The sequence below is a fragment of the Taeniopygia guttata genome, chromosome 13 (genome assembly GCF_048771995.1).
Source record: "Taeniopygia guttata chromosome 13, bTaeGut7.mat, whole genome shotgun sequence".
In the NCBI taxonomy this organism is placed as follows: Eukaryota; Metazoa; Chordata; class Aves; order Passeriformes; family Estrildidae; genus Taeniopygia; species Taeniopygia guttata.
This window is the reverse complement of record NC_133038.1, coordinates 14,693,251-14,713,166: the sequence shown is the minus strand read 5'-3', so window position 1 is coordinate 14,713,166 and position 19,916 is coordinate 14,693,251. Positions and strand designations below refer to the sequence as shown.

General features: G+C 57.5%; 3 protein-coding genes across 3 annotated transcripts; 2 read left to right on the top strand and 1 right to left on the bottom strand.

Moving 5' to 3' along the window:
• The first annotated feature begins 1,612 nt into the window (after positions 1-1,612).
• Positions 1,613-8,775, top strand: TMCO6 (transmembrane and coiled-coil domains 6). The gene is made up of 12 exons (XM_072935144.1): positions 1,613-1,769; positions 2,660-2,772; positions 3,006-3,115; positions 3,225-3,408; positions 4,238-4,342; positions 4,844-4,929; positions 5,445-5,561; positions 6,200-6,311; positions 6,400-6,565; positions 6,652-6,746; positions 7,499-7,666; positions 8,294-8,775. The coding sequence occupies exons 1-12, from the start codon at positions 1,691-1,693 to the stop codon at positions 8,450-8,452; spliced, it is 1,494 nt and encodes a 497-aa protein (XP_072791245.1). The 5' UTR covers positions 1,613-1,690; the 3' UTR covers positions 8,453-8,775.
• On the bottom strand, positions 8,702-10,901 carry NDUFA2 (NADH:ubiquinone oxidoreductase subunit A2). Its single transcript, NM_001245326.2, is given in 3 exon segments — positions 8,702-8,892; positions 10,570-10,676; positions 10,783-10,901. Coding segments are annotated over 3 exon segments (303 nt in total). The 5' UTR covers positions 10,887-10,901; the 3' UTR covers positions 8,702-8,800.
• A 69-nt stretch (positions 10,902-10,970) lies between these two features.
• On the top strand, positions 10,971-19,361 carry IK (IK cytokine). Its single transcript, XM_030283726.3, has 20 exons — positions 10,971-11,123; positions 11,741-11,807; positions 12,007-12,099; positions 12,481-12,540; positions 13,050-13,217; positions 13,301-13,415; positions 13,628-13,698; positions 13,808-13,854; positions 14,080-14,243; positions 14,363-14,471; positions 14,864-14,903; positions 15,260-15,485; positions 15,727-15,745; positions 16,490-16,568; positions 16,817-16,897; positions 17,428-17,485; positions 17,862-17,950; positions 18,258-18,366; positions 18,932-18,966; positions 19,133-19,361. Exons 1-20 carry the CDS (start codon positions 11,108-11,110, stop codon positions 19,158-19,160), a joined length of 1,674 nt encoding a protein of 557 aa, XP_030139586.1. The 5' UTR covers positions 10,971-11,107; the 3' UTR covers positions 19,161-19,361.
• The last annotated feature ends 555 nt before the right edge of the window (positions 19,362-19,916 follow it).

Below are 19,916 nucleotides of genomic sequence, written 5' to 3'. Positions count from 1 at the left end.
CTGTGATTCTGTGATCTGTCTGGAATTTTTTTCTTTCCCAGAGATTTCTCTGCCTGTGTTGGATTCATAAAGGGCTTCAGAAAAGTAATGAAATGTTGGAATAACAGGCCCTTTCTTGCTTCAAAGGCAGGGCAAATAAAACTCAGGAGATGTTTTTAAAGTCTCACTCTGAAGTTTATTATCCTTATCTATTACAAACTCACGAGATCTGAGCTCTCTCTAACACGCCGAGAAAGTGACATAAAATGGTGTCAATTCAAGGCTATTTAAATCTCAATTATCCAATAAACAGTTGACATCTATATTATTTATGCTTCTAACTCAATTATGATCACCCAAAACCTGCAACGTGGACATCTTTCACCCAATTAGAGAAAACCACACAGATCCGTGAAGAAGAAGGAAGAAGGTGCAAAAAAGACAACTAACCCACCCTCAAAATTCTCCATCTTGACTCCCATATATCACCATATACTAAAATCCCAAATCTAAGTTTTTTTACCCTGTAAGATCACACACTTCTAACCAACTACTCATAATCCCAGTGCTATTAGTGAATTTTGGAAGCCTTCTCCACGGCCTCAGGTCAGATGCAGTGTTCTCTTGTGGGTCTGTGCCTTTCAGCACACAAAGTTTAAAATTCTCAGGATCCAGGGCTCCAACAACGAAAGTGCAGGGCTGGACAATGCAGCTCCCAGTTTGCTGCAGTTAATGTGGCACTACACCTTGGTGCCACAGCAGCTGGCCTGGGGTCCCTTGCTCTCTGGGACACTTGTGCAGAAGTGCTCAGCAATTGCATGATTCCTTTTCTGCATCCTTGGTGTACATGAAATTCCTCAGCACAAGAAGGACATGGAGCTGCTGGAGCAAGTCCAGAGGAGACCACAGAAATGCTCCAGGGGCTGGAGCACCTCTGCTGTGCAGACAGGCTGGGAGATGGAGCTCTTCAGCCCGGAGAAGGCCCAGGGGAGACCTCAGAGCCCCTTCCGGGGCCTAATGGAAGTTCAGGAGAGGGACTTAGGAGAAGGGCCGGGAGTGACAGGACACAGGAATGCCAGAGGCAGGGATAGATGGGCTGTTGGGAAGGAATTCCCCTCTGTGAGGGTGGGGACCCCCTTGCACAGACTGCCCAGAGCAGCTGTGGATGCCCCTGGATCCCTGAAGTGCCCAAGGCCAGGCTGGACGGGGCTTGGAGCAAGCTGGGACAGTGGGAGGTGTCGCTGCCCATGGTGGAGGGGTTGGAACTGGATGAGCTTTAAGGTCTCTTCCTATCCAAATGGGTCTGGAATTCCATGAAACTGCTGCTGAGAGCATGATGGAAAAATCACAGCCGCCCTCTGAGCTCTCCTCCCGGTCCCTTCTGCCGGGCCCTGCCGGGGCTGGTTCCTTCATTTCTGCCCTCCAGCTGCAAATCCCCAAACACTTCGCTGGGGAAGCAGGAGTTCCTCTGCCCCACATCCCCCACCACCACGGGGGAAGGTCCCCGGGCACCGATCCGCCTTGTTCGGTACTCCCGGGCAATTCTGGGGGCTTTTTGTGCCCTCCACGCCCGCAGCACGGATCCCCGCGGGGCACAGCTGGCGCAGGGGGCCGGCATCGTGTATATCGTGTATTCCCCGCCCCGGGACCGCCCCAGGACGGCCTTTTCCTCCTCCTCCTCCTCCTCCTCCTCCTCCTCCTCCGCTCCGCCATGTGGGGCCGGCGGCGGGGCGGGCGCGGCGGGCGCAGCGCGGAGGAGCTGCGGGCGCGGCGGCGGGAGCGAGAGGCAGGTCCGGCCGGGGCTTTGCGGGCACTGCGGGGGTTTGCGGGCACTGCGGGGGTTTGCGGGAACTGCGGGGGTTTGCGGGCACTGCCGGGGGTTTGCGGGCACTGCCGGGGGTTTGCGGGGTCCCCCGGGGCCGGGAGGGACCCCCAGCTCAGCCCTTGCCGGCCCCATCCCATCCCCGCCCCGCGGGGCCGCTGCCCGCTCGGGAAGCGTTTTGCAGCTGCGGCTTTATCGCTGGGGTTTCGCCGTGAATTCCCCGTTTCTTCCACAGCCTCCCCACTGTTCGCGTGTTCCAAGGTCTTAGCCTGGAGAAAAGGGGGCTCAGGGGGGCCCTTGTGGCTCTGCACAGCTCCTGACAGGAGGGGACAGCCGGGGGGATCGGGCTGTGCTGCCAGGAACAGGGACAGGAGAGAGGGAACGGCCTCGGGTTGGGCCTGGGCAGGCTCAGGGTGGATATTAAGAAAAATTTCTTCATCAGAAGGGTGGTCAGGCATTGGAACAGGCTGCACACCATTCCTGGAGGTGTTTTCCAAAATCAAGCAGATGGGGCATTTGGGGCATGGCTTAGTGGCCCTGGTGGTGTTCAGTTGAAGGCTGCAGTTGATGATCTTGCACGGCTTTCCCAACTTTAATGATTTTATGGTTGTGTGTGAAATCCAGCCTCAGCTCCCTCAGGTGGTTCCATTTTCCTGCCCATTCTCCCAGCAGTGGCTTCACACTTTGTGTGCCTGACCCTCAGCCCAGCTCCAGGTGCAGTGCCTGATCGTGCATCCTTCCAGGGATGGATAGGAAGCCCAGGGAGGGACAGGGAGGGACGGGCAGTTCCCCCCTGGGTTAAGGGAGGAATGAGGCTCCTGGGGGGATGGAGGAGCAGGAGCTGACGTGCCCTGGCAGCTCTCAGGAAGGCCCGGCGGCAGGAGCAGCTGGTCAGCAAGCGGCTCCTGCGGGAGGACAGCGCGGCCCAGGATGGAGCAGATGTTGTGCCAGACCCACTCTCAGAGGATGAGGTGAAGAACCTGATGTTCTCCGTGGCAATGGGGGTCCCGGGGACCTTCCCCAGACTCATGAAGGAGGTTGGGCAGGGGTGGGTTTGGGAATGGTTCCGGTTCACTGCCAGGCACAGCTGAGGCTCCTTGTGCCCACCTTTATGCCCTGGGCTCCTTTGCCTTGAGGATTCACGGGGCCAAATCTTGCTGCTGGCACTGCTGGAAGCTCACCCACCTCTGAATTGCCTGGCCAGGTTCTGGAGCTGCTCAGGGGGGTGCAGAGGGGCTCGGAGGACAGGAAGCGATCGCTCGGCCGCCTCCGCTGGGCTCTGCAGAACGAGGACACTCAGCAGAAGTTTGTCAGGTCAGCCCAGCCTGCCATGGCTGTTAGCAGGGGCATGTCCCCAGGGGCCCTGTCCCTGTGCTGGGGTGGGTGAGCTGGGAGGTGGCAGCAGCAGCCTTTGTGTCCGCAGGCTGGACGGCAGCATGCGGACGCTGACCGGGCTCTTCACCAGCAGCCTGGGGGAGCTGCAGCTGGAGGCTGCCCGCTGCCTGCACGAGCTCTCCCACTCCAGTGTCCCCGCCGTGGCCGAGGCGTGTCTGCCTGTCACCTCCTACCTGCTCACCTACCTGTCAGGGCACAGCCTGGAGCTCACGGTGAGATCCGTCTGCACCTGGGAATCCTTTGGTGGGGTTGGTGTTGGCCTCTTCTGGTCACACGTGGCTCACGTGGGAGTGCTGCTGAGAAGGGGCCCTCTGGAAGCCTCTGGAAGCAAAAATCTTTTGGCATCACAGCCTTTGGCCTCAGAGCAGGACTGTTCCCAGTGCCCAGGTGTTACAACCTGCCCTGAGGTGGGGTAACTGAGTTCTTGTGAATCACAGATCCCTTGGGTTGGATTAGAGTGGAGCCACACTGAATGGCCCATGTTTATGTACATATATATGTGTGTGTGTATATATATATATGGTAGGTTTATTTTAGAACAATTAAGAAAGGAGGTACGTAGCCATTTTGGTTGTTATCTATAGAAAGGAAACAATATAAAAGTACAAATATGTTGCTTAAGAAAATATATAAGGAAAAGAAAGAAAGGATAGGAGTAGACAGAGTGCCTGTGGCTCCACGCTTTGCAACTTGATCTGGAAAGGAGCAAAGAGCTGGAGCAGCTCTGGGATGTCCACGTGTTTTCCAGCTGCTCCATGGGAAGCAGACGAGCTCAGCTAAGGAGCAAGGTCCCATTTGAATGCAGCACACAGGCAGGCTCCAGGAGACCCAGATCCAAAGTGGGAGTGATCAGATCCCAGCTTCAGTCAGATAGAAAAAATATTAACTGAAGCTGATGGAGCTGGGAATGGGGTGGCTGGAGAGCCCAGCAGCTCCATCTGTGTTTGTTCCACCAAAGCCAGCTCCTGCCCTGCTCAGGGAAGTGTGTGGGGCTTTGCTGGCTGCCCAGGGGGTCACTCCTGCTCTGCTGTGTTGTTGCAGGAGCTGTGTTTGTACACACTGGGGAACCTCGTAGTAGAAAGTGAGGCTGTGAGGAAGCAACTGCTGCCTCAGGGCATTATTCCAGTGCTGGCATCCTGCATCCAGGTGGGTGAAACAGCTCAGCCACATTTCTGTGCCCTGGAGAGACTTTTCTGACTGACAGCCCTGAGTCACAGCCCTCCTTCCAGCCGTGGGGAAACTGCAGGGAGCTGTTCCCACGAGCGTGAGGGTCACTTGTGGGCTCCCCTGTGCTCATTCTCAGGGCTCAGCTCAGCACCCTGTGCTCTTCCCCAGCTGAATCCCCCCATCCAGTGGCTGCCTGGTACAGTCTGTAGCACAGGGAGCCCTGTCCCCTCTGCTGCCTGGTCCAGCAGGCTGTGGTTTGCAGGTCCAAATGCTCAAATCAGGACTTTTGCTGCAGTTGGGGTAAGCCCAGTGAATGTGGAGAGGGGGACAGCTCAGCTCTGGTTCCTGTGTCCTTCCTGGTCCCCTCTGTGCCCCCTCTTCTCCAAGCACAGCGAGGCTGTGCCACTCAGCTGGGTTTGGTGGTCACCCCGGGGCCCTGGCTCTGTCAGGAGGGATCAGCTCTGTTCTCTTTGGTTGCAGTCCCCTCACGAGGCAGTGCTGGAAGGTGTGGGCTATGTCCTCTCACAGCTCCTCCAAGCCAAGGAAGCGCCCACGGAGATCATCCCGTGAGTCTGAGCCTCTGAACCCTGCACCAGGTCTTTGTAGTCTTTGTGTGCTGGGGACACGAGGCCTTCCCCACCCCAGTGACATTAATAGTGCAGGGCAGAATCCTACCAGAGCTCTGCACGTTTTGATGCAGATCAGGGAGCAGGGCTTGGCTCCTCTCCCTCAGCCTCATCTGAGAAGACAGCTCTGGTATTTCAGTAAAGGCCAGCATGGAGCAGGGAAGGCTCACAGGGAATTCTGGCTGTGTTCCTCTTGCAAAGGAAAAGATCAACTTGACAGCCCCCAGTGCCAAAAATGTGACCCCAGTCAGAGTGTCCTGAGTGTCCCCAGGCCCTGCCATGGACAGGGAGAGCCCAAGGTCCCTGCCCTTGGCTCAGTCCCTTCCAGGTGTGTGTTTGCACCCTGTGGCCCCCAGGATGGGGTACAGCAGCTCCCTGCTCAGGGTTCCTGTCTCCCTGTTGGTCCTGCCTGTGCTCCAGCCCGTGCCTCCATTAACTCTGCTCTCTGACCCCAGGCTGGTCCTGGACTCGGCTCTCCCCCAGCACATGCTCCAGCTGGTCTGCTCTGGCCTCAAGGCTGGCATGGGAGCGGCTGTGGAGTTTGCCTGGTGTCTCCACTACATCATTTGTAGGTAAATGCAGTTTTCTTCTCGTTTTGAATTCCCTGGGCCAGCCAAACAGAGGCACGAAGGCTCATGGTCCTGCAAGGGGATCTGGACTGCCTCCCCTTTTCCCTTGGGGAAAGCAATTCCCCAGCCAGCCTGGGTGTCCCAGCACTCCTGTCTGAGCACATGTGCTGTGTGCAGGATCACTGAGCTCTTTTACAGGCTGTTTCTAGTTCTCTGAAATGCCCCCAAATTGCTTCCCATAGCCTGGAGTTGTCCCCCACACTTCCCAAGGCAAGCTCCCTGAATCCTCACACTTGTGGGGTTGGCCCAGGGCCTCCCATCTGGGCTGTGCCAGCAATCCCTGCCTGCCATTGGAGCCAAGGAATGAGTAGATACTCAAGGGTCAGGGCTGTTGTTCCCAGACCCACATAGATATTTCCAGGGAATCTGTTTTTCATGGCCTTTTAAATGTTCTCTTAAGCTCAGAAAAAAATCTGGTATTCCAATGTGAAAGAAGCCACTGCTCCAACATGAAAAAAGCCCTGTGCTGGTTCAGGAGAGCGCTCTGAATTCCCAGACCCTGTTGTTTGGTGAGGGGATGTGGCAGTTTCCCCTCTCCAAGCTCCAAGGCCACCTCCTTTGCAGTGTCCCTCCCTTTGCAGGCACGAAGACAACGTGCTGCTGCTGGCATTGGGGGCTGTGCCTGCGCTCACCTCGCTCCTGCTCGAATTGGCTTCCCAAATCCCCCAGGATGCTCCCGAGGGCCTGGAGCTGGTGAGAGCTGGGCAGGGTGCTGGCTGTTCCCAGGATTGCTGTGGGGACAGTGCTCAGCTAAAGGGATTGGTGTGTCCCTGTGTCACAGCTCGTGTGCCCCGTGCTGCGGTGTCTCAGTAACCTGCTGGCACAGCCAGCCTGCCAGGGCCAGGACGGGCGCCTGCTCGTCGCCCTCTTCCTCATCCTGCAGTGCTTCCTGCAGCAGCACCCCTTCCTCGTCCAGGAGTGCCTGTGGCTGCTCAACAACCTCACAGGTGAGTGTCCCACGGCTGGTGGCACTGCTGGGCACTGCTGGCATCCGCCCTGGTTTTATTCACTCATTTCTTCTCTGCCCACCCAGCGGATGATCCCTTCTTTTGCTCCGCTCTGCTGTGCCTGGACCTGCTGCCGGCCCTGCTGCAGCTCCTGACGTGTTCCCAGATGGCCACTGTGCTGGTGAGCCTTGCCCCAAGCACTGGGAGTGGTGGGGAAGCGCTGGAGTTTTGGGGACATGAATCCCACACTGACAGTGCTGGAGTTGGGGGGTGGATGGGGCAGCAGGGACAGCCTGGCAGAAGGTCTCGTGTGGTGGCACTCACCAGCCACCTCCCCTGTGTGCCCTTGGCAGAGCCTTGTCCTAGCATAAGAGTGGTCCCAAGGGAGGTGTTAACTTCAGCCAGCCTGGGAAGGCTCCTGCCTTTGCTTTGAAAGACCCCAAAGCTTTAGGAGATTGGGGACACTGCCAGGAGTGGGTGGCAAGGCTGGGCCTGCCTGGCACAGGCATGAACAGTGCCTCAGGGTGGGTGTGGAGAAGGCTTTCCAAATCCAGTGGATTGGAATGCAGGATTGGTGGGCACTTGGCTGTGGGCAAGCACCTGGCAGGACAAGAAAAAAAGGTGGAGAGGGACTTCAAGCAAGGGCAAGAGTGACAAAACAGCAGGGAATGGTTTCACACTGAGAGGGTGTTAGATGGGTATTGGGAACAACTCTCTCCTGGCACAGGCTGCCCAGAGAAGGGATGGGCTTGGAGCAACCTGGGATCGTGGAAGGTGATCCTGGCCATGGCAGGGGTTGGACTGGATGAGCTTTGAAGTCCTTTCTACACAAACCACTGCACAATTCTGTGACACAGGGAGTGCTGGGGAGCCCTCCCAAGCCTGTCAGGAATGTGCCCATGGAGCATTCACTTGCTCCTGTCCCTCCCACAGGTCCTGACCGTGCTGTGCAACGTGGCAGAGAAGGGACAGTTGCAGTGCCAGCAGCTGCTCCAGCAGCCCCTCCTGGCCCAGCTCCTGCCCCTGCTCACACTGCCCGACCCCGAGGCCGTGGGGCAGTGCCTGGAGCTGCTGCACCTCCTCTTCCTTCACTGCCCCGAGGTGAGAGCACAGTGCAGGACTGTACAGGGATGGGGAATGATTACTGTGTTGTTGTTGTGGAGGGGGATGGTTATTGTAATTTGATTAACAGTGCCCTCAGTGACTGCCACACTACCCTCCACCCCTCAGCAGCCAGGCCCCTGCCCAGAGGGACACTGTGATGCAGAGGGTGGGTGAAAACCCTTCTTGTGTCTGCAGAGTTCCTTCCTTATTGGCAAGGACTGGTGTTGGGGCAGGCTGTTTCTACCCCAGGTTTTCTTTTGCTCCTGCTGAGGTTGCTCCACTTGCTGCAGATCGCAGGAATGCATTCCCTGTGAGGTGGGGAGGCCTGCACAGGGTGCCCAGAGAAGCTCTGGCTGCCCCATCCCTGGATGTCCAAGGCCAGGCAGGATGAGGCTTGGAGCACCTGGTGGAAAGTGTCCCTGCCTGTGGCAGGGATGGGAATGAGATGGGCCTTGAAGTCCTTCCCAGCCAACCACCAGCATGGTGGGGATGACCTGGACTGGGAATGCAGGTCTGGGAGGGCTCTGGGGAATTCCTTCAGCCCTGTTCCCTGGGATGTGGTGGCTTGGGCAGAGATGATCAGCTGTAGCACCCAGCCAGCTCTCACCCTCTCCTCTCACACAGGCTGCTGCTGACTTCACCAGGCAAGGTGGGCACCAGGCCCTGGAGCAGCACCAGAGCACCCCAGAGCTGCAGGAGCGGGCACAGGCGCTGCTGGACGTGGTCAGACAGCCCCCAGGAGCCCCCAGTGCCTGCCAGGCCACACTGGCTGCCTCCTCCTAGGCCTTGCCCCCTCCCTTCCCTCTCCTGAACTGCCAGGGGAGGAACAGACTGTTCACCCCGTGCCCGGCTTCCCAAGAGCTGCTCAGTGCCCAGTGCTGGCTGCATGGGGGCTGGCCCTTGCCACCACCTGGTGCCCCCAGAGCCTGGAGCAGGGCTGAGCTGCAGCCTGGGCAGACTCCCCCGTGCCAGGGAGGGGTGAATGGCTGCATCAGCCATTCCTTGGGCTCTCAGCCACCACCAAGCTCAAGGTAAGCACAGTGTGTTTATGAATTGATAAATTAAAGATACATCTTTGACATTAAAGGTAGTCAGTCGAGTCTGCAGCACGTGTGTACTTGCTGTCTGCCGTCACACATGGCCTTTCACAGCGCTCTCCAGGGCCTTGCCCACTTCATCCACACTCAGGTTGTTCAGTGGGATGCTCTTCTCCTTCCCAAACTCTGTGGGAAAACAGGCAGGGTGAGAGGGGGCAGGTGTGTGGGCAAGGCACTGATATCACAGCCCAGGCTCCCATCACAACCCCTCCACAGTCACTACGTCCCAGTGTTCCTCAATGTGCCCAAGTTAGCACTTCCACCTTCCTATTCTCCTCCTTTCCCTTGGAAAGAACTCAAAGCAGCTCAGCACCATTCCCAGTCTCCTTTTGTCAGCTCTGGCTGGGCAGAGACACATCCAAGAGCAACCCTGTGGCCTTCAGCCTCGTCCCAGCAAGTGCTCCCCTCAGGAAAGCAGCCTGAGAACTGTTCCTACAGCTGCCCCGACCTGGGCTGACCCCGGGCTCCATTTCCATCCCAGTCCCACCCAGACACACGGGACTCCCCGCTGGGAAACCTGTGCTTAATGAGTCATTGCATCTTTTTAAAAGGTTCTCAATTTTTTCCCGCCCAGATGACCTTTGAGGATTTGTTTTCCTTTCCAGAGGGGCTTTTCTGCTCCCTTCTTGGTGTTTCACTGAGAAGGCAGTGAAAATAAAGCAGAAACAGCTGCATTTTTGTGTAGTGACTGGGGCGGGAGATGACAGCCAGAGGCTGGAAAGGCCCTGCTGAGCACTGGGCCCTGCTCTGCTTCCCGCGGTGTGGGAATCCAGGGCTTCCCTCTGGCTGCCCTGGCAGGTCTGGGACCCTGGCAGGGGTCAGGAACCCCCCTGGACAGAGCCCCCAGAGACACTGGCTGTGATCTCTGTCCATGGAGAGGAGTTTTCAATCTTACAGGGTGAATTACCAGCTCTGAGTGTTTGATAGAAGTAATAATTAAGTGTGGCACGGGTGCAAAAGTAAAATTTTAGATTTCTAGATTAGGGGTTCAGAGGGGACAAGATGGAGGAAATTGGGTGTGTCTTGTCCTTTTCCTCCTTCTTCATGCCCTCCATGTTTCACTGTAGTGTTGGCATTTTTCTATTGGTTTAGGCTGGGGACACACTGTTCAACGTAGATGATAGATATTGGCACATTATTGTAAATATAGTCCACGTAGTTTCTGGTATATAATGTTTGTACCATCCCACTGAGGGCAGAGCCCCACACGCTGCCCTGCAGGACAGAGCTGCGGCAGGGCAGCAGAACATGTTAGAGATAAACAGAATAAACAACCTTGAAACAGCACAGACGAATTATGGCTTCTGCTTTGGCAATGGGGCAGAAAGACAGAGACTTTCTACAATCTCAGAATCACCAATACCCACAGATTCCGACACCGCGGCTCACTTCCCTGGAGTGACCGCACAGCCTGGCCCGAGGGCAGCTGCTCTTCTGCAGCACCATCCCTCCTGCAAGCCCTGAACAGCCGAGCTGCAATTCCCGCTGGAGGCCGGGCAGGCCCTGGCACGGCTGCCCGGGGTGGCTCTGAGTGCCCGGAGCCCCGCAGTGCCCCCGGCCAGGCCGGGCGCGGCTGGGAGCACTTGTGTCCGTGGAAGGTGTCCGTGCCCTTGGCAGGAGGTGGCAGCGGATGAAATCGCTTCAAAATTCTAACCCTGAGAGTCGGTGATTCTCCCCATCCTGTCCTTCCCCACGCACGTCCCTCCGACCCTTCCCGCCCCACCGGCGCTCCCTCACGTCCCTTCCCACCGCAGCCATTCCCTGATCGCTCCACGGTGCTTCCCGGCGGGCACCCCTACTTACCGTACCGAGCCCAGAGCTTGGGCTGGATACCGGAGCACTCCCGGATCAGGATGGGGAAGTCGGGATTTGCCTTTTTCAGGGTCACATAGTGCTTCTCGATAAATTCCCTGCGGAGGGAAGGAGGAGCGGCGGGTCCCTGCGGCTCAGCCCGGGGCCGTCTCGCTGCCCTGGAGGAGCACCCCCGGCCCCGGCCCGGCCCCTCCCCGCGCTGACCTGACGCCGCGGCTGCCGGCGGAGCGCTGGCACAGGTGGATGCGGAGCTCCCTCAGCGCCTGGCCCAGCCCGCCCCCGATGCGCTGCACGGCGCCCGCCGCCATCTTCCCTGCCCGGACAGCTGCGCGGGGGCGGGACCGCGGCGCCTCCGCCAATCGCAGCGCCGTCCGTGGCTCGTCCACCAATGGGAGAAGCCGCCGTGATCGCGCCTGCCAATGGGAGCGGGGGCCGTGACGGCAGCCGCCAATGGGAGCGGCGGCCGCGGGGTGTGCTGGGAGGGCAGCGCCGAGCGGAAGGGACGCGCAGCGGAGCCGGGAGCGCAGCGATGCCGGACCGCGACAGTGCGTGTGGGACAGGGGACACGGACAGGGGACACGGGGCATTCCCGGACACCCGCGGCTGCGACACTTGTCCCGCGCGGGGCTGTCGCGGCGCTTGGGGCGGGGCCGGGCCCGGTGCGGGGGTCGGTGTAGGCCCAACTGGCGCTGGGGACCGCCAGGGACCCCGGGCCGGTGCAGGGACAGCCCTGCGGGGGGACGGGCGCGCCACGGCCGCGGAGCCGCGGGACAGACCCTGCGGGACAGACCCTGCGGGACAGACCCTGCGGGACAGGCCCTGCGGGACAGACCCTGCGGGACCGACCCTGCGGGACCCTGCGGCAGCCCAGGGGTGCGGCGGGGCTGAGCTCAGCGCGGGGCTGGCTCCGGCAGTGCGGCCGGCCGGCGTTTCGGGCCCTTGGGAGGGTGCGGGGACGGGACGCGCTCGGGAGGGCCCTGAGACACCCCCGGAGGGCGCAGAGCCGCAGCGGCACCGAGAGCCCGTGTCCTGTGCGGGCAGGCGAGGCCGGCCCGCTGACAGCGGGCTGGGATCCAGGCGGGCGCTGCTCCTGCCCTGGTTTCTGGGAAGGTGTGATGCTGTGCGGGCAGTGCCTGAGCTCTCTCTCTCTCCTGTCCATCAGATGAGCCGTTCTCCAACCCCCTGGCCCCCGAGGGCCACGATGTGGACGACTCGCACTCCTTCCACCAGTGAGTACAGCCCTGGGGCGTGGGGCTGGGGCACTGAGGCACCCCAGGCCCATTCCTCTGGGGAAGCTGGAAGTCACTGGCACAGTCCAGCCTTTGGGACTCCTCCATGGGTACCTGTGCCCACCTCGGTCACACAGGACCTGCTCCTCCTCCAGAGCTCTTTGGGAATGATGATTTCTGCTCCTTCCCTCCCTTGCAGGTCCAAGCTGACCAATGAAGACTTCAGGAAGCTTCTTATGACCCCGCGGGCTGCGCCAACATCTGCGCCACCCTCCAAATCTCGCCACCATGAGTGAGTAGGGCTCTGTTTCACAGGTCCATGGGACAATCTGTGCCCAGCTGACCCTCTCCCCTGTACTCTGCATGGGAATATCTACAGGGGCTTTTGGCATTGAGTGTGGGAAGTGGAGAAGCAGCTGGGTCAGGGCTGTTGTAAAGAAAAGAGCGAGGCTTCATGGCTGTTAAGACACTTTGTGCAGGAGGCAGATTTGCTTTGGTGAAAATCAGTCTTTTCCCTTCCGCTCCCTACTGACAGTGTAGAATTAGGGGGAAATGAAGGGTTCTGTTCCCTCTCTGAGCACCTCAGTGCTCTGCTGTGTCTGAGGGACTGTTCTGCCCACCTGTCACCCATGTGGCTCTGCAGACTGTACATGTGTTTTTCACCCTTTTCCAGGATGCCCCGGGAGTACAATGAGGATGAAGATCCAGCTGCTCGCAGGAGGAAGAAGAAAAGGTAAGTGGGGGAAGAGATGCAGCAGGACTTGTCATTATGCATCATGTCCTGTCAGTGGAAGCAGTTCTGATCTGCTGTGCTCCCAAAGAGGGCCTTGAGTGGATTATTTAAGAGCTTTGAAGAAGAGCTCAGGCTGAGGAACTGTCACTACTTGTGGGAACATCTGTGGGAGGGCAGCAGTAGGATGGGGTTGAAGCTTCACCTCCAGAAGAAGCAGGAGAGGCCCTGTGGGTGTCTGGGAGAGCAGGGCAGTGGTGGTGCACTGATCACTGTGTGCTTTGGGGCGTGTCTGCACAGCAGGACTGCACTGACCCTTCCCTTTGGAAGGGAGGATTGAACTCCTCCTTAGCTGGCTTCAGTACAGCAGTTTCCTCCAGGCCTGCTGTGTCCCGTGGCACCCTAGTGTGTATCTGGGGAGCAGAATGGGTGTGGGGGGGTCTCAGGGGCTGTTACCTGACCTCACAAACATGAGCAGGTCGCTCCTAACCTGAGCTGTTTGCCACCCCCAGTTACTATGCCAAGCTGCGGCAGCAGGAGATCGAGCGCGAGAGGGAGCTGGCCGAGAAGTACCGGGATCGAGCCAAGGAGAGGAGGGATGGAGTGAACAAGGACTACGAGGAGACAGAGCTGATCAGCACCACTGCCAACTACAGGGCTGTGGGGCCCACGGCCGAGGCGTACGTGGGCTGTGCCGGGGCCTGGGCTGGCCAGGCTGATCCGGGGGGATTGGCCCTCACCCGGCTCTGTTCTCATTGCACAGGGATAAATCTGCTGCGGAGAAGAGGAGACAGTTGATCCAGGAGTCCAAGTTCTTGGGTGGTGACATGGAGCACACTCACTTGGTGAAGGGTCTGGACTTTGCTCTGTTGCAGAAGGTGAGTGCAGATATCACCGTGCTGCTCTTGCCCTGTCCTCTGCCACAGACACACAGGGTGGGTGTCACTGCTTGGCCTTGGCAGCGGATTTCCCTTCCCAGGATTTCCCTTCCTGGGGAGGGTTGCTGCAGGGCTGGGGATCTGATGGGGCTCACAGGTGGGCAGCAATGGCATGGGTTGGGCTGTAATGTGTGCATTTACTCTGCATCCAGGTACGGGCTGAGATTGCCAGCAAGGAGAAGGAAGAGGAGGAAATGATGGAGAAGCCCCAGAAAGAAACTAAGTGAGTGATTGAGTATTTTGCATTCCTGAGTGCAGCTGCTTGCCAGAGAGTAGGATGCAGAGGAGCCATTCACTTGGCTCTAATACTTCTGGTTTCTGTTCCTGTTTAGGAAAGATGAAGATCCTGAGAACAAAATTGAATTTAAGACTCGCCTGGGTAAGACTGTGTTGATGTGGCTGTTCCCCACCTTGTCTGTGCTGTGAATGTGGGAGAAATCCTGGAGGGTGAACGGAGGAATGAAAACCATTGGAGGGGGAGAGTCCTGAATTTGAGGACTGAAAGAAGTGTGTGCTTAGGAGGCGATTCTCATATTGCTGATGAACTAAACACGCTTCACTTTGGGCTTGTCCTCTGCTTTCCCACACTTTTCCCTCTGCCCAGGCCGCAACATTTACCGCATCCTGTTCAAGAACAAGACCTACGAGCGGAACGAGCTGTTCCTGCCGGGCAGGATGGCCTACGTGGTGGATCTGGATGATGAATATGCCGACACCGATATCCCCACCACGCTGATCCGCAGCAAGGCTGACTGCCCCACCATGGAGGTACCCAGCTGGCCTGCAGCCTGCTTCACCTCACTGCTCTGAGCTGGCCAGAGCAGGCTGTTCTGGGAGGGGTTCCCTGTCGAAAGAGTGGGATGCTTCCTCGTGGATTTCCCTTTCAGGCACAGACCACGCTGACCACCAACGACATTGTCATCAGCAAGCTCACACAGATCCTCTCCTACCTCAGGCAAGGCACCCGCAACAAGAAGCTCAAGAAGAAAGACAAAGGTAGGAGATGAAAGGAGCCAAATAATAGGATTTTAGTGCTTGGAGCATATCCCAAGGGGATGGGATGTGTTTTGGTTTGTAGTATTCCCCGTGCTGTGAGACAGTGGGCTTGGAGAACAGTGATTTCCTCAGTGCTGTGGCTGAAGGCAGGAGCACATTGGACAGGCTGCTGAGAAGTTAGAGCTGTGAGGGCACCTCATGGTGGTCTGCTCTTCCTGGTGAAGGCCCAGTTCCTTGGGGAAATGGCCTCTCTTGGCTTCCTGGAGGGGCTGGGTGTGATGTGATGTCCTCCAGGCTTGCTGCTCCTGCAGCTTGGAACCTGGACAGAGATGGGGAGCAGCACAGGGGGCAGAGTGGATGATGTGCCTCTCACTGCTGTTATGTTCTTGCAGGGAAGCTGGATGAGAAGAAGCCTCCTGAAGCTGATATGAAGTAAGTGCCTCCCTGCCCTCAGGCTATGGGGTCACAGCTCTGTCCCTTAGGGAATGGCTTTGGTCCACCACATTTAGTTTGGAGCTGCTGGACCTGCAGTTTGTAGGACAAGGCTGGAGCAAGCTCTGGATTTCAGGCTTGAGGCAGGTGAGGGCTCACTATTGCCCTGGACCACACAACTCAGGTCCTGCAGCAGAAGGGAGCAGAGTGCAGTGATACTCTGACAGATGTGGAAACCGCTTCCATATGGTGTCCTTAGCTCTTGGTGCTGGTCCTGTGTGCTCCAGGTCACAAGGAGGTGGTTATGGCCTCTCTTCCTGCAGCACACCTAACTCCAGGCTCTTTTCCACTTGCAGCATCTTTGAAGACATTGGGGATTATGTGCCCTCCACTGCCAAGATGCCACGGGACAAGGAACGGGAGAGATACCGGGAGAGAGAGCGTGACCGGGATCGGGAGCGAGACCGGGAGCGAGAACGTGACAGGGACCGGGAGCGCGAGAGGGACAGGGAGCGGGACCGGGAGCGCGAGGAGGACAAGAAGAGGCACAGCTACTTTGAGAAGCCCAAGGCTGATGATGAGGTGGGTCTGTTCCTGAAGGACTGTCCCACCTGAGATCTGCCCTTTGTGGGGTCGAAGGACTTTGGGTATCTCTGGTTGTGCCTCTACACGTGGCAGTGTCAGCTCCTGCTGAGCTCTGCCTGTCCCCAGGGCGTGCTGGGTGCTTGTCCTGTCCCTCAGCAAGTGAGGCAGCACTACACAGCCTGCTGGGTTTGTGGTTCAGCTCTGTGTGATTGACACTGTCTCTCCCTCTTCTTTGCAGCCCACAGACATCGACAAAGGTGAGTCAAGTGGTGTGGGTACCTGAGAGGGGTAGGACAAGGGGGAATGGCTTTAAGCTAAAAGAGGAGAGATGTAGACTAGATATTAGGAAGGAATTCTCTCTGTGAGGGTAGGGAGGACTTGGCAGAGGTTGCCCAGAGAAATTGTGGCTGCCCTGTTGTCACACACTCACACTAAGATCAAAAGAGCAAAAGAAAGTAACTTTTATTTCTGACCTTGCAATGTAGAGAATTCCAAAAGTGACAGTGGATTTGAGGATGAAATTGCTACCTCTCCAACCACACTGGTCAAACCATCAGTTCTCTCCTCCCACAAAGAAGAATGCAAAACAATCATTATTATTTACATGAACAGTGCATGAGAACTCCAGCAGAAATATGTAAACATCAGAAGGCATAGAAAACTTTTAAAACAACAGAGTGACACCTTATCCCTGGAAGTGTTCAAGGCCAGGTTGGACAGGGCTTGGAGAAACCCAGGATAGTGGAAGGTGTCCCTGCCTATAGTGGGAGTTGGAACAAGACGGGCTTCAAGATCCTTCAAACACAAATTGTTGCAAGATTCCAGGTCTCCTGGGATCAGCTGACCCCATCAGTGCCAAACTGGTTTGCTCCTCCTCTTGTACCTTACATGAGGCAGCTTATCCTGCCTGTTAGTGTGTCCCAAAGGGACTCTGCCCAGCCTGTGCTCTGCATTGAGCTGTTCCTCCTCCCAAATGTAACCTCCCGCTTTCTCTACCCCAGGACCTGGCTCAGCCAAGGACCTCATCAAGTCCATCAATGAGAAGTTTGCTGGAGCTGCTGGCTGGGAGGGAACAGAGGCATATCCTTTACTGTCTGTCTGTGCCAGCCTGGCTGGCTGTGGGGCTGGGCTGACCCTGCAGGCACAAGCACATCTTGGGGGCTGTCCTACCTCACCTGGTAGCAGGGAAATGCTTCTCCCACACCAAACAAAAGCTCTGCACCCCCTGGTTTGGTTGTGTTGGGGCAGGAGGGGGTTTTCCAGCTGGCTGTGCCCAGCCTGCAGCTGTAAGGTTCAGCTCACGTGGTGCTTTCCTTAACTGCTGCCACTTTGAAGAAGCCAGAAGACAAGAAGCAGCTGGGAGACTTCTTTGGCATGTCCAACAGCTATGCTGAGTGCTACCCTGCCACGTAAGGAGCAGCGGGAAGCTGTGGGGTGGGAGCAGGGCATGCCGAGGGGCTGCTGTTCTCTGGCAGCAAGAACTTGAACATCAGCCCCACTACTTGTTGGGGAGCAGGCCTGGCTTTGTCTGTGGCAACAGCTGATTGGTAAAACCACCAAGCCATTGGTTCAGCCTGTTCTTAGCTGCTCTCTGCTGTTAGTGGCTGCCTGGAGCCTGCTGCCCCTCAGAGCCAGGGGGAGGCTGAGGTGGCTGGGAATCTGCTGCATTCCCTGTTATCCATGTGGTTGTGAAGCTCTGGCCTCCCTCAGTGGAAGAGGAACATCTTTCAGCCTGCAGAATCATCCTGGAAGCATTTCCAACCTTGGATACCCTGTGATACACGTCACCTGCAGGGTTTACAGCTGGGGCCACTTCCCTCTGGTCCAGGAACTGAGTGTGTTTGGTCCAAGGCCATGAGACATGACTCCCACCAGCTCCAAGGTCCTGATCCATCTCATGGACCCACTCTGAGTCCTTTCCTTGCTTTTTTTTCCCCAGAATGGATGATATGGCTGTGGACAGCGATGAGGAGGTGGACTACAGCAAAATGGATCAGGTATGTTGGCATCAGCCTTTAGGAGCAGCCAGCAAAGTAGGCACCAGTGCCAGCTGAGAGGATCCCATGGGAAAGAAGCAGCACTGGAGCTGGCTGCTGAGTGAGCTTTGGGGTTTGCTGATCACCTCCTGTTGTGTCAGGGAGCAAACAGGTGTCACTGGCATTTGACCCAGAGTTGTTGACAGGCCTGCTACTCTGTTCTGACTTACCTCTTCCACAAAATCTGTCTGGAACTTATTGGGGAGGGGATCTGGAGCTGAGGCCATTGATCTGAGGCTGGTGGGAGATGGAGCCTCGTGGCTGGGTGTGCAGGGCTGTGTGAGAAGCCCTCCCAGCAGCAGCTGAGGAGCTGCTCTGAGTTCTTCTCTCCCTGCAGGGTAACAAGAAGGGGCCTCTGGGCCGCTGGGACTTTGACACGCAGGAGGAGTACAGCGAGTACATGAACAACAAAGAGGCTCTGCCCAAGTGAGTGCAGCCCTCAGGAAGGGCTGAGCGAGTGTTCTGGGTGGGGTGGCCATGCTGGCCAGGCCTGGGTGCTGGGGCAGCTTAAAGCAAGCTGGGGGCTCCCTTGTGAGAGCCTGAAGACGAGCGGTGGGTCCCGGCCCCGGTGATTTGTTTTTGTTCTTAGTGTCACTCTTGAAGACTCCAGCCCAGGCACTGCTCTGGGGGGCTCAGGCCAGCTCTGGAGCTCGTGGCTGGGGAGACGTGGCCCTTCCTGTGGCAGGCTGTGGGTCCCCTGTGAGTGCTGAGCCATGTCTTGCTCCTTCTCCAGGGCAGCCTTCCAGTACGGCATCAAGATGTCTGAGGGACGCAAGACGCGCCGCTTCAAGGAGACCAACGACAAGGCGGAGCTGGACCGGCAGTGGAAGAAGATCAGCGCGGTGAGTGCCCAGCTGGGCTGGGGCTGCTGGGCCAGGAGCTCCCACCCAGCCCTGGCCAGTGTGTGGGAGAGCACCAGGGCTGGCTCTCCACCTGCTGGATTTGCTCCTTACGAGAGCATCAGCCAAGTACTTGGGGCTTCAGTATCGCAGAGGTGTCTGGAGCTCTATTTGGAACCGTTGTCCTGGGAGCAGCCCCAGCCTGGGGCCCTTTGCTCTGGGCTGTGCAGCAGATGAACGTGTCCAAAGCCATTAGTCTGGAGCCATCCAAAGGGGATTGTAGGGGACAGGACATGCTTAGTGCTCTCTGTTTGCCAGCTGGCAGAGCTAGGGCTTGTCCTGGAAGGGAGAGCAGTATGGGACGGGCTGGGGAAGGTGAGAACAAATGGTCTGTGGTGGCCAAGGAGCAAAGGGCAAACAGGCCCAGCTTCTCCAGCTGTAGCTCACCTCAGCTTGCTCTGGCCTGGCTGCAGCTCTCCCCAGGTGTATCTGGCACCCTCCAGCCCCTCTGCTAGCTGTGAGCAGGCAGATCCCCTGAGGGTAACAGGACTTTGTGCTTTCTCTGCAGATCATCGAGAAGAGGAAGAAGTTGGAGGCTGATGGGTAAGTACACTGGTCTTTGTTGCTCAGCTGCAGGGGCCCTGCTGGAGCCCCTCACGTTCTGTGGTGTGAAAGTGTGGATGTCAGTGCTGAGCTCTCAGTGCAGGGGGTGTGGAGCTTCCTGCCCTGCATCTCTCACGGCTCTCCTACCCCTCTCTCTCTCTTCCAGGGTTGAGGTGAAACGTCCCAAGTACTGATTTCTCCTGTGTTTCTTCCTCCCTCTCCTGGAATCCTGGCCTGCTGGGAGCTGCCTTCCTGGAGCGTGCTGGTGTGCTGTCCTTGCTCCACACACCGTCCACTCTCTGCTCAGGGCTAGGGGCTCTTCCCTCCATCTCTTCTTTGCTCTAGAGCCTGTGCTGTGTAAATGTTGTAACCTTAATAAAACCACATTAAATTTGTGTGTGAGCATCTGTTTGTGTGTGCAGAGACGAGGGGTCTGGGCACATTCTGGTCTCCTTTGGAGCAGCAGTGGTGTTACGACTCCTTCTACTTACCAGGCACTCTTGGGGCTGACAGAGCAAACCGTGGCTCAGTGTACTTATTGTGGGAGCCTTTTGGGCTGGGGCCAGCATCTGGATAAAATTAACAAGTCTATTTGGAAGCAATAATCCCAGCTGCGCATTCTGTGCCTCTAGGCAGGGGAAAGAAATGGGACCCTGAGCTGGGGTCCAGAACGAGCAATGACCTGAAGCAGAGGATGTGCAAGCTGCTCTGAGGGCAGCTCTGTGTGTGTGTTGGGGCCAGCACCAGGCAAAGCTTGTTCCCTCAGGGCAGGGCCAGCAGCGAGCTGGGATGGCCCCTCGGGGTGGGGGCGCTGATGGTGGTCCCTGGGTGGGGTTTTTAGGGGGGTCCTGCTGGCCCAAAACCCTGCAAGGGTGGAAGTGGTGCTTAGTCCCTGGCCCCTGGGATCAGAGAGAGGAGATGAATTAGGGAATTCAGTGAATTAGGGAGCC

Bases quoted from the DNA above. Each gene is read 5' to 3' on its own strand.
- TMCO6 (XM_072935144.1), top strand. From the start codon at position 1,691: ATGTGGGGCCGGCGGCGGGGCGGGCGCGGCGGGCGCAGCGCGGAGGAG. The intron at 6,312-6,399 runs GTGAGAGCTGGG...CCTGTGTCACAG, and splicing joins CTCCCGAGGGCCTGGAGCTG to CTCGTGTGCCCCGTGCTGCG. The intron at 6,566-6,651 runs GTGAGTGTCCCA...CTGCCCACCCAG, and splicing joins GCTGCTCAACAACCTCACAG to CGGATGATCCCTTCTTTTGC.
- IK (XM_030283726.3), top strand. The intron at 13,218-13,300 runs GTACGTGGGCTG...CTCATTGCACAG, and splicing joins GTGGGGCCCACGGCCGAGGC to GGATAAATCTGCTGCGGAGA. The intron at 14,244-14,362 runs GTACCCAGCTGG...TTTCCCTTTCAG, and splicing joins CTGACTGCCCCACCATGGAG to GCACAGACCACGCTGACCAC.